The 16320-nt window shown below is 46.6% G+C and overlaps 1 protein-coding gene across 6 annotated transcripts; it reads right to left on the reverse strand.

Moving 5' to 3' along the window:
• Positions 1–257: 257 nt before the first annotated feature.
• On the reverse strand, positions 258–16320 carry LOC306660174 (annexin A8-like protein 1). 6 transcript variants are annotated; one of them, XM_079138360.1, is made up of 13 exons: positions 16197–16212; positions 13262–13352; positions 12544–12756; positions 12038–12132; positions 10574–10687; positions 9837–9927; positions 9003–9082; positions 8477–8537; positions 7829–7921; positions 7515–7610; positions 5390–5448; positions 4223–4345; positions 258–1229 (listed from the first exon to the last, which is right to left on the reverse strand). In XM_079138360.1, the coding sequence occupies exons 3-13, from the start codon at positions 12563–12565 to the stop codon at positions 1170–1172; spliced, it is 894 nt and encodes a 297-aa protein (XP_078994486.1). In that variant the 5' UTR covers positions 12566–12756; positions 13262–13352; positions 16197–16212; the 3' UTR covers positions 258–1169. The 6 variants fall into 6 exon arrangements, with proteins under 6 accessions (XP_078994486.1, XP_078994488.1, XP_078994489.1 ...); XM_079138361.1 differs by lacking the exon at positions 12544–12756 and having other exon boundaries at positions 259–1229; positions 16197–16320; XM_079138362.1 differs by lacking the exons at positions 12544–12756; positions 13262–13352 and having other exon boundaries at positions 16197–16286.

The raw sequence follows: 16320 nt of genomic DNA on the forward strand, positions 1-16320 counted from the left end.
GATGCAGGGAGAACAGTCAAGCTGCAGGCTGGAATAGGATAAAGTGATTTTTAAAGCTCCTTTCAACCCTGAAATGTTGACTACAAATCAGAAAGTAACTAGAAGTGTACTCATTCACAGGTTTTTTTCCCTGGGGCAACAGTGCCCACAGCTCCCCCTCAGTGTTCCTTCAGAGAAATGCCCACAGAGGTGCGAGGTTGGATTGCTCCCCAAAGATCCATTTCTGATCAATGAAACTGGTCTTACCCTGGTCACTGTAAAAAATCCAAAAACGCTTTTTGATTGTACAAATGTTTATTATTCTGCAAAACAAATATATTTAGAAAGACTACCATTGGCTTCTGTGGATATCCAGGCTCAGTGGCCCTTGGGTCAGGGTGAGAGTTGTGCTCAGGGTTTGGCATGCTGCCCTATGCTACATGCTGTGTTAGGAGTTCGTTGGCAACTGAACAAATCTAAGCCTCTTTCAACATTGTGTACTTGGGTCAGAACTTTGATTTGTAGTCTAATCTAATTAATTTGTTAACAGGATGAACTGAGAATTTCTCTTCTATCCAAAGCTTCAAGTTTTCTGATGAGGCTTTTAAATGAATATTATAGGCATCCCAATTGTCATGGAAAAGTGTCCCTTTACTAGTTTCCCCAATGGTATGAGCTCTAAAACAAAAGGGTTTTCATGGCCTTCTCACTGGTTGCTTGATAGAGAAGTATATCAGCTGAGACAGATAATCTCTGGTTCTTCCTTAGAACACTCTAGTTCTTCCTCAGAAGACCCTGGTTCAGTAGATGGGGCTGAGCCAAGGGATCTGTGTAACCTGTACCTACACAATTGACCAATAAAACTTGAGAAACAACTGTCTAGAAAGTAAAGAATGACCACTGAGCCCCTGCAGGCCCCTTCATGCTGACATATTTGTCTGGCTACAGGAATGTGAAGGTTGGCATGGTACATTCACCTGCAAATGACCGGAGGAAGAGGTAGAAAGAGGAACCCAAGGCTGGTCTCATCCTCTGGATCAGAAATATTGACTGGAAAGCACTGGAAACTGGGAGATAGAAATATAAAATCTTGGCTGAGTTTCCCACTCCACCCTTATCCATTGCCAAGGTTGTGCAAGCAGGGCTGGCAGCTCCAGCTTCTCAGCCTCTGCTCTCATTCTTCAGTGTCTTCAGGGGTCACTGCCCACCAGACTCAGCAGGGCATTCTTGTAGTCACCGCTGGTGTCATCCTGAGGGCAGAAGTCACAGTAGAGTTAGAAGGGAGGTGTTTGTGACATTGACCTGGCTGGTCAAGAGCACCTACTATTATTATTACTAGAAGTCATTTTCTTTGGGTGGGGCCCAGCTCTTTAGGTGTTCCTACACCACAGGTTCCTTACTTTTCTTCTTTCCTTGTTCTTCATTTCAGACTACTGCTTTGTATCTCTTTTTTTTTTTTAAATTTTCTTACTAATTACATGGGAGGTGGTTGTAAAAAATGGATCACAGAGACAGTGTGCTCTTAAATAAGAAAGGTGTGTGGGTGACTTCATTACTCCATCTTTTGCCCTGGGGTTCTTTCCCATGTTTCACTCAGGCACTCAACCATTCACTTACTCAACACAACCTGTTATTCTTTCAACACCTGCTATTGTAGTCAGGGAGGCAAGTGCTATGGTGTGAATCTGAAATGTCCACCAAAAGTTCATGTGTTGAAGGCTTATTCTCCAATGCAGTCATGTTCTGAGGTCCAGCTTTTGGGAATGATTGGATGATGAGGTCTCTGATCTCATCAGTGAATTAATCCATTGATAGATCATTAATTTGATGGCATTATTAGGAGGGTAGTGGAAAGTGTAGTAGGTAGGGGTTATTTGGAGGAAGTAGGTCACTGGGGGTGCACTGAAGGGTACTTCTTGTCCCTCACCCCTTTATCCTTCTCTCTTTGCTTCCCAGCTCCTTGAGGTAAGCAGCTTTGCTCCACTACATCCCCTCTGCTGTGACACTCTGCCTCACCACAGGTCTGCAGCAATGGAGTCAGTGAACCATGGACTGCAACTTTTAAAATCATGAGCTGAAATAAATCTTCCCTCCTGTAAGTTGTTATTTTCAGGTATTTGGTCACAGTAATTTAAAGCTAAGTTCACCAAGATTGAAAGCAGGGCATCCAGAGCTGTAGCTGGAGGCAGGGCCATGGGGCAGAGAGAGCTCAGGCTTTGGGCCACTGACACGTAATGTGGCCCTGTCATCCTACACTGACCATACCTTAACCTCTGTGAGACATTCTGTCCTCTACAAAATGCCATCAGTGTTGGCAGACATCTTGCTGAGATGTAGTGAGGAGTGAATGGTAGGAAGAAGATGAGCCTGCCTACTCAGCAACCAGCTGATATAAGGATTGAACAATGTTTCTTCCCCTGTAAGATGGACCCAACAGATCCAATAACTCCATTTCTTAGTCATTAGCAGGTCTTAATAGGACTGCCTAGTCATGGCATGTAGAGCCAGGGGAACAGGCAAGGGGAAACCACCCAGTTTCTCTTTTCTGTGGTTAAGGACACTGGGCCCAAAGAGGGTAGTGGTAGGTGAGGGGAAGGACTGGAGCTAGTTCTGCTTTGCTCTGAAGAAGTTTAAATCTCAGGAAATATCTATTCCTTGATAGTTTAGGAAAATTTACCAAGAATCTTGTTGTTTTTAACTACATTTTCTAAAGAAAAATGTTTGGTTCTCTCATTCACAACTCCAACTGAATTTTTCTTAAGTGACAACATTAGGAAACAAAAATCAAAATCTATTGCTGGATAAATAGCTGCACTTTTTTTTTTTTTAAATTTTTTGTCTGAAATCATTAGTCTGCTAAGTTTACATTTCTACCACAGGGTCTACATCTTAGGTTGAAGTGATCAGTTCACCTAATAGAGTTTTTGTTCTTTGGAAATGTTCTGTGGCTCTAACTGAAATGCTGAGAAGGAATCTTTCCAATGGCATAAATAACCATGTGTGGTTGAGAGGATTCATGAAAATCTGCTTTGACATAGTAGCAGACTAGGCTGGTTTGTGCTTAGCCCTCCTGTCTCCTGCCTCCTGACAAAGTTGCCTGGGAAGTCTAAAACAAAACAAAGAATAATTCCAGCCCTTCCCTACCCCCTGCCTATTTGCTGCCCCATTCTGAAACATCTTAAAGCAGAAGTGTTTTTGTTTTTAAACATACAGTCATCTTTCAGCAGGAAATAGATTCCAGGATCTTCCTTCCTCCCACCATGGGTATAAAAATCTGCAGATGCTTGATTAAGTACCTTATACAAAATGGTGTAGTATTTGCATATAAACTGCATACATTCTTCTGAGTACTTATATAATCGTATCTAGATTACTTACAGTACCTAAAACAATGTAAGTGCATTATCAATAGTTGTTTTATTGTATGATTTAGGGAATAATAACATGAAAAAAAGGCCTGTGCATGTTCAACACAGATGAAATTTTTTTCTGAATACTTTTGGTCGAATCCACAGATGCAGAACATAAGGTATGGAATCCAAAGAGACCACAGGCAAATTGTATTGCAAACCATGTATTTCTTAGAAAATAGAGTAGCAACCAAACCTTTATAGAAGAACTAGTGACTTCATTTAGTAGCTAATGAAGACTTGCACATGAGTATCATGATTTGACTTACGTTAATGAAATTGTCAAGGTCTCAATTTGCATTGATTGCCATATGAGCTATTTTTTTCTCATAGTTGTAGTCATGTAACAATCACTCTACATTTGAAGACTTAGAATTTTCACTAACCAAAATCTGGTTAAGCAATTCACTGGAGCCCATCCAATATATTTCCCCAAAAGTTTTCTGCCAGGACTATTTAAATCTAGACTGAGCAGAGTCCCAATTTACTAAAGGATTTGCTCTTATTGATTTCTCAAACAGGAATTCTTCTGCTACAAGGATTGCATGTATTTTCAAAGGCATAATCATAACTCATATGCAAAGTCAACTTCTTGAGCCAGACACAGAGGGAGTTCCTTGCTTTGACCTCCGTTTTTTCCCTCTGAGGTTCCCCTTGGGCTCTAGCCACACTGCCCTCTTTCTTGTTGCCTGCATACATCACAAAGTAACCAATTCAAGCATGTGATACCCACAGGAAAGGGGTGGTCATTTTGCACATAGGTCATAACATCTAGGTCTCTCAGTAATGTTTATGTCACAAACTGGAGTGAAAATTGGGAACTCATGACTTACCATGATCATGCTGCTGAGGGTCTTGCCATACATCTTCTTGAATTCACCCTTGATAAGATTTAAATCAATTTCACTCCTGGAAACAATGTTCCTTATCAGGGTCCCATCACGTGTCCCTGGTCCCTGGATGAGACAGTAGCAATCAACCATCACTTCTCACCTTTCCTGTCCACCTCAATAGTCAAGGACGAATCTCAATATCTTTTCACTCACTCTTCAGGCCTCTTTCCTTTCTAGAACCCAGGTGCCCCAAATTGCATTGTGCGTTTGGTTTGCCACATTAGATTCTAGACGCAAAAATTCACAACTCCAGAAACAATACTTCTTTCTAGAGAAGCAGCACATCAAAATTGACTTAAATGGCCATTTCATACATAGGATTTTCCCACTCTTTCATCCCAGACCAGTCTCACATCAGATGAAGCTACCTGGGAATCCCATGCCTTTTCTCATTTCTGGAGTTTGGGGTTTCTGGCCTGCCTCTTATTTTAGGTGGTGTCAGCAACCATGTATCAGAGAAGAAGGGCACTGACTCTATCCTTGGAGAATCAAGTTAACGATCTTCCAGTTAGTTTCTAACTAACATCAGAAACTGTGATGAGTGAGTTGGGCATCTGTATCTGTGACTCAGGTAGCCTTTTGTACAACAGGCAAACCAAGGTGTCACAGGCAAATGCACTATGTGTGGCAATTTTCCTCTGAACTTGACCATGGCAAGGGTGCCTTCATTCCTGGAAATTCTTGCCTGTGACCTCTAGTACAAATCTGCTGTCATGGAGGCCATGTGGTACAATGAAAAGAACAAATGGACAGGCTTAAGTTCAATTCACAGCAGCTCTACCACTTAGCAGCTGGGTAATCTTGAGTGGGAGCCTCAGTTATACAATCTTTAGGATGGCAATGACAATATGGATCTCCTAGAATGCTAACAGTTCAGTACAATGGACACCCTTGCATGCACCTGTTCAAATTCCCCTGCAGTTGTGATTTCTCTTTTCTAGACTCAGTTTTCCCTGAGAACTTAAACCTTTCTGATGTTCAAGAGATGAGAATAAAAGAAACCTCAGTGTTGAAGACAGTGGTTATCCACTGTCTCTGAGCTTCCTGGTTATCCAGTTGGTGACATATATGGCAGACTGTAAGGGAGGCAATAGATAGAAAAGTTACCTTCATGGCATAGTGGAGTCTCTCTGCAAAGTAGCTATGAAGGTTGTGGGTGCATTTCACTGGAAAACAGAAAAACTCTGTTAGTATTCTCAAGGTTGTAGGCGGTGTTGCACATACCTTCATTTAATTATGCTTTGTCTCAAGTGTTAGAGGTTAGCATTGCCAAGTCTTGGCATATTTGTTTGTGCCTTGCCTAATTAATAATCTCTGGCAGGGAACAATGCAGATGTGCAGGACCCCACTGTGCTGGGCACTTCATGATCATTTCTCTTCAAAGTCTCACTCACTGTCATGTCTCAGATGAGTCCAAGCAACAAGTCCAAAGCAACTGCACCATTGAGGCAGGGTTTAAACTCCTGCCTATATCCCTCAAAGCTTTGTACCAGGAGGTGAGGCAGAAAAGGGAGACTGGGACACTAGGCATAGATCCAAAGTCCAGATCAGGCAGGTAAAATGGTGAGATATGAAATCCACTGGGCATCCACAGGGTTAGATAAGCCAGAGAACAGCTTAGACCCAGCACTGTCCCTAGGCTCTCACCCAGACACCACCAAGAATTCCACAGTTCCACAGAGGCATCACAGCATGACAGCCAGGACCTCAGAGAGCCCTACCAGCAGGAATCCTGCATTTTTAATTACTATGTGATTAGTGCAGCTCAGCCCAGGGGGACTAATTCACCAGGAACACCTGATTGAGAGAGTGGACACCTTATTGAGAGAGAGGACCCTATTCTTGCTCTTTCATGAAGCATCTGTCATGGATGTCCCTGGAGAGAGTTGGCATCTGCATGAGGAGGTAACATTTCAAGCCAAGGCTTCATAAGAAGTGTGGGATTTGAGGGACATAGGTATGTGTTTAAACTCGTCTCAATGGTGTGGTGTGACTTCTTTGCTTGACAACCCTGATTCATATGTGACGTGAGAGAGTGAGATTTGAGGAGAAATGAACAGGAAGTGCCCAGCACAGTGGGGCCCCACACACCTCTACTCTTCCCTACCAGAGGATATTAACTAGGAGGTTTTGTTATTTAGGACCTAAGGGCTGACAGTGTTGCTGACATGGGGTAGTGGGTGTGCCTAGATGCTCCAACATAGACTGGATTTTATAACCAGGCTCTAAGCTGTCTGGGGAATCTCAGAAAACAGCATTTACAAGAGAGACAGTGTTGAGGTAAGAGTGCCTTCATTGCTGGGCTCCACACAGTGGCAGCCTGGTGTGGTGATGAGTGCCTCAGCCCAGTAGCCCTGACCTCAGCTCCACTGTGTGAGGTGTAGAGATGTCCTGTTGCCTGGGCTACAGGTCTCTACTCTGCAAAGACTTTCTACTGTGATTTCAGCTCTGAATCTTAAGATGTGCTCTAGACTGGGTCCTGCTGATTTCCTGCTATGAGGAAGGTTCTTGACACTACTGGTATTGGACTACTAAACCTTTGCTGGCACTCAAATCTCACATCATCATTTCTGCAATTGCATTTCTGGCTCTGGTTCAGAAGAGTGACTTTGTTCAAGGTCTTGCAACAAGAAAGAGAATGCTCCCTGGGCATGTGCATGCATGCACGTACACACACACACACACAAAACTAAAACAAAACAGAAAAACAATCTCTTAAACACACTGTCACACACCTGCATACATGCATGCATATACTCACATTCACACTGTCACACACCTGCACACTCATGCATGTACTCACTTTCTTGCATATACATGCACATAACCACACATAAACACACTATCTTTCAAACACATCTCCACATGCATGCACACATTCATGCACACATTCTCACTCATAACTCATGCACATCCTCACATATTTACATTTACACCCAATCACACTCATGTTCTTTCTTTAACACATGTCCACCTGCTTACACATATATACACACCCTCATATGGGTGCCATGTAGACAGCACTGAGATTCCTTGGCAGGACACACTGAGACTCTCTGGGTGGAACAATCCTAGGATACATGCTGAGGGAATGGGGTTTGTGTAGACAACCCATGAAGATGAACATGGGGTCCAGTTGCTTGCTGTTGCCTGGGACCTTTGCCCTTTGCCCTCTGTGTTGCCCACAGCCTATGGACATATGTGCATCTGAGCACTGTGCCGCTGTTCTTACCCACAGTGAGCATGGCCTCCTCCAGTGAGCCATGGGTCTCGCTCTTGATGCTGTCCTCAATGCTCTTGTTGGCAATTTTCTCATACTCCTCGAAGACTGTGGAGAGAGGGCTCCACTTAGGGGACTCGCAGATTATAGACTACACTCAGAGAGCCCACCCTCACCACCCTCTTGGTTGAAAGGGAGTCCAAGGCTCTGTGGCTTTCTCCCCAACCCCACAATTGACAAGGCTACACTGGACATTCACCACAGAAGGAGAGCCCTAAATCCAGGGCAGCTCCTGTGTCCTGGCATTGCCTTCCTCTGCTCCATACCTCTCATCAGGTGAGTGGCACTGCGTGTGCACAAGATGGTGATGAATTTCATCTCATCGGTCCCATGAATCTTCTCTCCTGCTGCATAGAGATCCGAGCATTAGGACACCCAGAACAAGCCCACAAAGAAGAAAATGGAGTTAGAGGACAGAACCCCAGAGCCCCAGAGCTGGGGCTGATGGGCAGGTCCTGTTCATTTAACAAGGCCAGTATCTCTGCATGGCTGTTTTTATGATAAGGAGTTCACTATCCTATCCTCCTTTTATCCCAGTAGCTCTGGCTTAAATTATTTCTTCCACACTGGGACTGAAGGTACTTTAGGAAAAGCAAACCCCTCCCCTACCTCTGGGCAGCACTGAGCAGGTTGGCACAGGGAAATCTGTACATGCATTTCCGGCACTGGCCTGGTGCCCCTAGGTTTATGGGCTTGTCCTGGTAGGACAGAGCTTCAACCCATACCCTATAATCCAAGTTACTGTTCTTCCTTCACATCTACCCAGCACCTCCACTTCCCTTCTCAGACACCAGAGGGCAGAAGTGAGCAGGGCAGGTCCCCCCTATGTCAAAGAACGCCCCATGGGAAAAGGAGCCAGGTGTAGTACCCAAGTCAACCCTTGAAGTCCAGATAATAGAGGCCAGACAGCCTCACCTGTGCATCCTGAAGGGCCAGTTCTGGGTCCACAAAGCCACTCACATCGTCCCTGCTCCCCTAGGAACACAGACAACAGTTCTGTAAGACAGGGTGGCAACCAGAACAGTTGGAGCTGAAGGGACAATGGGGCTTAGAGGACAGGCAGGACTCTGCAGCTTCTTGGCCATGGACATTTAGAAAGCCAATTATCCTCTCCAAACCCTGGATTTCTCATTTGTATAACAGAAGAAACACTGTTATACATTGTTTAGGGTTGGGGATTCAGAGAGCTAGATAAAAAGCCTGGCATGGGACCTACATGAAGGACCTGATCGTGACAGGCTGCTCATCTCTCAATTTCAAGGTGCCTTCACCTGAATGAGTCTGGAGAGGCACAGAGGCTCCGTAGTCAGGCCCTTCCAACCATGCCGAGATGTACCTAATACACCCAAGCCCAGATCCCAGTGGCTCTACTTTATAGCTGCTCCCTGGGGTGAGCTGTTGGGATCCCTAAGCCACGGGGACCTAGGAACCCGGTGATACCTGCAGGAGGCACACCAGGATCCGCTCCAGGTAGCCGCTCGTGTCTGCTTGGATATCTTCCTCCAGGCTGGACCCATAGTCTGCATGGAAATATGACCAGGAGGCATGAAAGAGACCGAGGGCCTCCTCAGGGCCTGATTTCCTCCTTTCAGCCCTGTCTCCCACATCTCTCCCCATTAAAGTCTTCTAGGAAGGATGAGCTCTTGGCATAGGACCAGAATACAATGCTTAGGTGGCCAACTGGCAATCACCTGACATCGTTTAGAGCCACAAGTGACATAAATGCCCAACCAAGCTCAAAGCACAGTGATGGACAAGGTGAAATAGCCAGACCAGGACCTGCTGATACAGCTCCATTTCATCACTAGGTTTGGCAAGGCCAAATCTTTCAGGCAAACTTCCCCACTGAGTCCACAAGATGGAGGCCTGACTGGTCTCTGCTTTCCTTGCACTGGTCACTACACAGGATAAGTGACCAGTGGCCCCATGACAATGAGACCCTAGCAGATGATCTTCCACTATTCCCGGGGGCAGCCTGTGCACAGCCAGGAAAGAGCCACCGTGTCTATTGCTGAAGCAGACTGTGGTGACAATGCTAGAGGGGCAGTGTGGTGAGGCCCACGCTCCTCCCCACAGAAGCCCTTGAGATCAGATCTGAATCATGTCCAGTCTCACTGTCAGGTTCACAACTTGGCACATGTAGATGCTTAGCTACATCTACAAGTCCTTTCCATTGTGTCCTAGTACACTGTCAACTCTCATTACCTGCCCAGCAGCCAAAACCTGTGACATTTCCATGTGAGGCCCCCCAACCCATCTTTGCAGCTGCCTTACCCTCCTCATATGCCTTCATTATCTCCCACAGCTGGTGTTTGGTCCGAGAGGCCAGGATCTCAATGATGACTTCCTCTTTGGTTCCTAAGCCCTGGGGACAGAAACCTTTGTGCGCTGGAGTGCTCTACCGATGACCTCCAACCGTCCACATCAGTTTTTCTCCAGTTGCCTGAACTTCAGAAAGCACCGCTACTGCTCTGCCCACTTCAGTGGGGCCTCTGTTGGAGGTTGTTACTAGGGGAAACTTCACATTTGTGTTCAGTGATGGATACAGTGAGCAAGCTCTGTTCCAATTCTCCCTCCTTAGCTGGGTGGTCTCATATAGGTGGCTCCACCTGCTGAGCCTAAGCATCTTTATCTGTAAACAGGGATAATAAACTGCCCTCAACCTGAAGGAGGGATTAGAGATCAAAATGTAAAATGCCTGACACCACCCAGGCAGTGAGCAGCTTGTCAGTGGAAATGATCATTGTCACTGGGGTCCTTGTTCCTCCTAATATGCCAAACCAGAAGGTGTGCCAAGAAGTTTAAAGTGAGCCCCAGGAACTGTGTGTGGGACTGTAAAACTGGCTTACTAATACTACTGCACACCAGTTCTGACCCCATTTTGAGAAGTACTGAGTTGGACCCCATAATGGTCAGTCAATTGCTGTATTTGGTGGTCATCTGAGCAGCAAACTTGCTGGGCTCATCCAACACCCAGGTGGTCACTCCAAATGGTGGCTCAGAGAAATTACCTTCATGGCATCGTGCAGCTCCTTGGCCTCATATCTGTATGGTGGATACATGAGGGCCACGATGAGTCTCTCAAACTTGCCACTCAGCTCTGACTTCAAGGTTTCAGTGAGATCCTAAGGCAGAAAGAAGAAAAGAAGATTATACTATCCTCTAGGCCCATGGGAGTGCAGGCAACAGGTGGCAGCTGGCCCAGGGGCTAGGGCTGGATTCTCTTGTGGGCTCTGCCATGTGCTGCCTGGGGTCTCTTGGGTCAGTTCCTTGGCCTGTCTAAGCATCAGCATCTTGACCTGTTGAAAACAAATAATAGAATCCTGATTCATACCATTGCTTAAGGGGTGATGGAGAGACAGGTGACTCAACTCAGCACTCAGTTTAGTGATGATCATATCCTAAGCAAAACAGCCATTGCTCACCAGCCTGCAAGCTCTGAGGGTGGCAGTGTGCTGCTTTCTCACCATTAAATGACTGTTACTTGGCTCATAGGCATGGGAGAAAGAAGGAAGGAAGGAAGGAAGGAAGGAAGGAAGGGAGGGAGGGAGGGAGGGAGGGAGGGAGGAAGGAAGGAAGAAAAAAAGGGTTCTTATACGTGTGTCTTTCAAAGGGTACACATCTCTACAAGGAACCACCAGGCCACACCTAGCTAACTGGCATAAGAATAACAGAAAGACCAAGGGCTTTGTTAGACCTGAATTTAAATTACAACCTTATTGGTTACAGGTAGTAGAACATTGAGTATTACTCAACCTCTCTGAATGTTAGTTTCTCCAAAGGTTGAATGCAAAGAATAATGCACAGCTCTGAAGATTAAGGGAGAAGAATTATAAACTGCATGCTAATTTCTCCAAGGGAATATTTGGACTTTATCACTGATCTTCTGGATTAAATTTCCAAAGATAACAATTGAGCCAATGAAGATTTGTAGGCCACTGTAGCTATGCATGCATTTATTCCTGTTAGAGTATACCCCTAATTATCTGGTTCCGTTCTAGTGGCAGCAGAGAGGTGAAATGCTCCTGCAGTACCCAGGTGGCCAAAGGCAGGGGGGCCAGTGCACGTAGTTCAAATGTTGGGAGAAGGTGCCTGTGCCATGAAACAGAAGGGAGGTGGGCCTGCATTGTGGGGCCATGAGAGAGTGATCACCTCGGGGAGCTGGATGAGTGAAACCTGGAGTCAGGAAACAACCCCAAGCAGCTTGGACAACTGTGAGAACTGCACTGGAGAGAAGATGGGAGAAGTGGGGTCAGACTGTCGAAGACCAACACAAGATTGGGGCTGAGCAGCTATAAATAGGTTTTCAAGATAAAATAGATGGCCATTCAAACTTGAACTTCAGATGGATAACGAATAATTGTTTAGTGTAAGACTGTCCTATATGTCCATATTTCCAGTAAGCTGACTGTAGAGAAGGGACTCATTCAGCATGGAGCCACCTCTAAGTCTGCAGTCCCCAGCCCTCCCTTTACCTTGCTAAACTGAGCCTTGAAGGACTTGGAGATCTGCTGCCGCTGGGCATTGCTTCTCTTGGTAAGCATGTCGGTGATAGCCTGTTCGTTGGTCCCTGTAGATACACAGCATGAAAGCCACTACTACCTCCTGGAGACCAAGAGAGTGCTGGGGTTGGGGGAAAACAACTGCTTGGTGGCTGAGCAGTGGGGCCATACCAAATGCTCTGATGATTTTCATCGAGTGAGTAAGAGGTAGAGAATCCACCTCTTCACGATCCACCTTCCACCTACATTATGTTGGAGTAGATCTCAGGCCCAGCCTTGCAGGGATAGAATCTGAGGACCAGGTGGCTCTGGATATCATCCCTGGGTCTTAGGAGCTTGGTTAAGTGAGATATCCATCCCTTCCCCACCCCTCATGTTGGTCATAGTGGGAGAAGGTCACAAGTGAATATCCACAACCCCCTGGATCTTAGACCCATAGAGCAGCTCATGGACCTATGCCACTGGAAAAGCAGGCTTACCTCTCAGAGTCTGTTTTCTCATTTGGTAAGTGGGGTTACAGCAAAGAACTTGGCAGGAAGCTATTTGAGAAAGCTTCAGGGCCTTGATGAGAATGCTAGTTCTTAATGCCCCAGTTCACCAGGCAGAGCCAAGTAAGGAGTAAATCCTTTCTGGGAAGAGACCAGGGCTTATCTTCTGACTGGGCCATCCAAATGGGCCTTTCCAACTCACAGCTGTGATGAGGGCGGAATTGGGCCAATGCTGGAAACAGAAGGAAGCCGACTCCATGGCCAGCCAACACAGTATGCTTCTACGGTACCCAGATGGCCAAAGACAAAGGGGAGTGCATGTAGATCCAATGGGAAACAAACTGCAGAACCCACGTGATTAATGCCCCCTTGGTTCAGCTCCACTGAACTCCTGTCCACTGCCCATGCCAGGCCCAGTACTTTCATCATCTCATTCAAAATGCAAAGCGATACAGATTTCTTTGGGCCATTTTACAAGTGAGAAAACCCAGAGCACACAGCAAATAGCCTCCCCTTTCCCTATTACTCAGGGAGGAACATCTGTTGTCTTCTTCTCCAGTCTTGGTAGGGAGGTCAGTACTGACCACTAACGGGGAAGCTAGCATCAGTGTAATTCTCTGCATGACAGTAACTCTCAGGGCTGTGACTGCAGAGGCAAAGCCCCAGAGAGGCCCAGTCCTCCAGTAGCAGGCCATGGATGTCCACTCACCAATTCCCTTCATGGCTTTGTAGAGGATCTCTGCATCTGGGTCTGGACTGAAGTGGGGGCTGCCCTTCACTGTGACACCCTCCTGTTCAACCTGCAAAGAACCAAGACTGCTTGGAAGCAGGCAGGGCTAGGAAGGACAGTGCAGACTCCTGGCCCTTGTGGTAGACTGCACTATATGGTGAGCACTTTTCTTGGACACTGGGAACAGCTTGGACCTTGAAGGTCAGAAGCTGAGCCCTCCAACTCCTCGTCCAACAGACTGGAACCAACAGGACCAGAGCTTTCAGGGAGAAGTCATGAAAACTCTGCCAACCTCATCTTACCATTTGAGGGCAGGCAACAAGGCCTGCCATCCCCAACTCCTTCCACCCCATCATCAGACAGCAGGAATGGTGAAAAATCAGTGCATGAGAAAAGGTTTTCTGAAGGGCCCTGGGTGTAGTCGGAGGTAAAGTGCTTGCCAGGCTTGTGTGCAGCCCTGGGTTTCATTCCCAGTACCCCCCCCCACACACACACACAAAGTCTTTGATAATCCCCAGTACTGCAAACAAAACAAAAAAAGAGAAAAAGCATTCCTAAGACTGAATAGCTGCCTGAAAGTGCAGACATGGCTGGATGACTGGAGAGCTGGGCATGCTTTTGTGTCTCCAGTGGCTTGAGCTCAGCCTACCCTCTCCTAATGAGTGGGTACTTCACAGAAATTTAGAGGACCAGGCACCTTGCTGAGCATCCTGGCAGCTCAGAGCATTTGCACATCCAAAGGTTCATGTGGGTCTCAGGATGCGGTTTAGAAGGAACTGCAGGATGAGTGAGGATTGTGAAATAGACCAGATAACCTAAGTACCTGGGCCCTTGACTTGAAAACCTCTAATCCAGGGCTTGACTAAGGGCTCTCTAGATTTGTGCCTAGCATAATTTCTCAGATACTTAAGAGACGGAGGATCCCTCTTGAGTAGGTGTTTTCTGGGAGAAATGGTGAATAGTGAGGGATATTGGAGATAGGCATTGAATCTGAAGGACCCTTAGAGATTCTTCAAATGGAAAGGAGTACAGTCACGTTGTTTCATGTTCCACTTACCTGTCCACCTATCTCTTTCATCGTCCCCCATCTGCCCACTCATCTATTCCTCCGTTCTCTACTCAGCCGTCCTAACACCACATCTGTCTACCTTTCCTTCTTTCCATACGCTCTCCTTCCTTTCTTCCATCTATTCATCCAACTTCCTCCATTCCACTTTCTTCCCTTCTCTTTCCTCCCTCCCTCCCTTCCTCCATTGATCCATTCATCTACCCTTTTATGTAAATCCTGTTAGATCCTGAAAACACTGTAGATTTCTACCTACTGTATATCTGTAAGGCTATCTCTTTTGAGTAAAGATTTTTTTTTTTGCTTGAATTTCAAATGTCTAATGACAAATCTGTCTCATTTCTTAGCACCATATTTTACGACAGAACCTGTTGGCAATAAATTTGGTGTAAATTCCATCCAGATGACCACTGTGGTTCCAGATGTGGCCCAACTATGTGCACACATACCTTGTGTCCCTTGCTTTTAGAGCCCCATACTGCTGTTAGGAGTTTGTGACCAGAGCCTTCCTGTGTCAGGTGCTTTGGATTTCATCAACTTCCCCAACAGTCACATTCAGCAGGTGTTAATGTCCCAATTTATAGGAGAGGCAGCCGGACTCAGTCCCACAGCTAATGAGCAGAGGTATTGGGACTTTACTCGTGGCCTGACTCAGAGCTCTGTTTACTTCTCCCACTCAATTCATGATTCAATCTTTCCCAGACACTGGGTTTTCTTGGGACACTTCACTGAAGAAGGCCTCACCCACAGGAATGCAGATCGTCTGGGACCCTGAGGGACAACAGAGCATTCTGTGTCTAGTTCTGCCCCTGCCCCCAAGTTGGCATCCAAGGGTCTATGACTCAGCAGGCTGTGTGACCCAACTGGAAGATAGGGTTGGGAGCATTATTTGTTATTAACTCCCCAGCTCTGGTTTTGCTGCATTGAGAGCAGAGCCTCACTTCCCAGTTTTAGAAAAACAGGGGCAATGTTCTGGGTCTCAGAGGCTGGACATGATCTAGTGTGGAACTCTGTAGGTTTCTATCCTAGGCCCTCTATAGATTTGCCTCAGGATCCTGCTGGGGCCAGCCCAGGAGGGAATGAGTCCACACAGGCACCTTTCCACAAGCTGACTACATAGCCTATGGCTACAACAGTATTACACTCTATGAAGGGCACCAAAGGGCTGCCACATTTTGCCTTACCCTATCTCGAGGCTGTCCACTGAAGCTGGCAGACAGAAATGTCTTTATAAGAAAGGCACAGAGCAATCTTGACCCTTAAGTCAGAAACCATACCAAAAACCAAGGACATACTACAAAAATGGGGCCTGGAGAAGCCCACAGGGCAGATTCCAAAGATCCTCACAAGGCAGGCAATGGATTCCAGGTGCATTTCCAACCCATCCAGGGCCCTAAAGTCACTCAGACCTACGCCTCTCCAAAGTTGAGCTCTCCTCTGTTCCCTACCTGTTGCATACTATTCCCTCCCTAAGAACACTCTGCTGCATTCTCCCCAGGGCAGGCTCAAGTGCACACCCTGCACACATTCTCAGAGGAAGCTCAACATGGAACCCCCACCCCAGCAGCGGTTCTTTCTCTGAACTCTTCCCAGCCCTACTTCCCTGTTGCATTTCAAGGTGTCTTTATCAGTCCATCTTCCCCACTCTGGTCCTATCCTTGTGGTGGCTCCTCTAGATCTGGGCAGTCTCTTCTCAGCTTCCTCCCCAGGGCTTGACATCGCAGGTAGCCAAGTATAGTCTGAGCTGACCTCAGCATCAGAGGTTCTGCCTTTGATGTCTCAGGCGCCCCAAGTGGCCAACACCCAACACCAGGCGGGAACCCACTTGCCCTGCTGGACCCCACTTACCCAAGCTTTCCACCAGGCCACCTTGTTCACCTTTCCCAGGAAGAGAAGAGACACTGCTGGGCCTGAACTCAGACTGGCCACGTCTGACTCTCACTATACACTGCAAATCAGGCGGCTCTGATGA

The sequence above is a fragment of the Sciurus vulgaris genome, assembly GCF_902686455.1.
Source record: "Sciurus vulgaris genome assembly, chromosome: 4".
Taxonomy (NCBI): domain Eukaryota; kingdom Metazoa; phylum Chordata; class Mammalia; order Rodentia; family Sciuridae; genus Sciurus; species Sciurus vulgaris.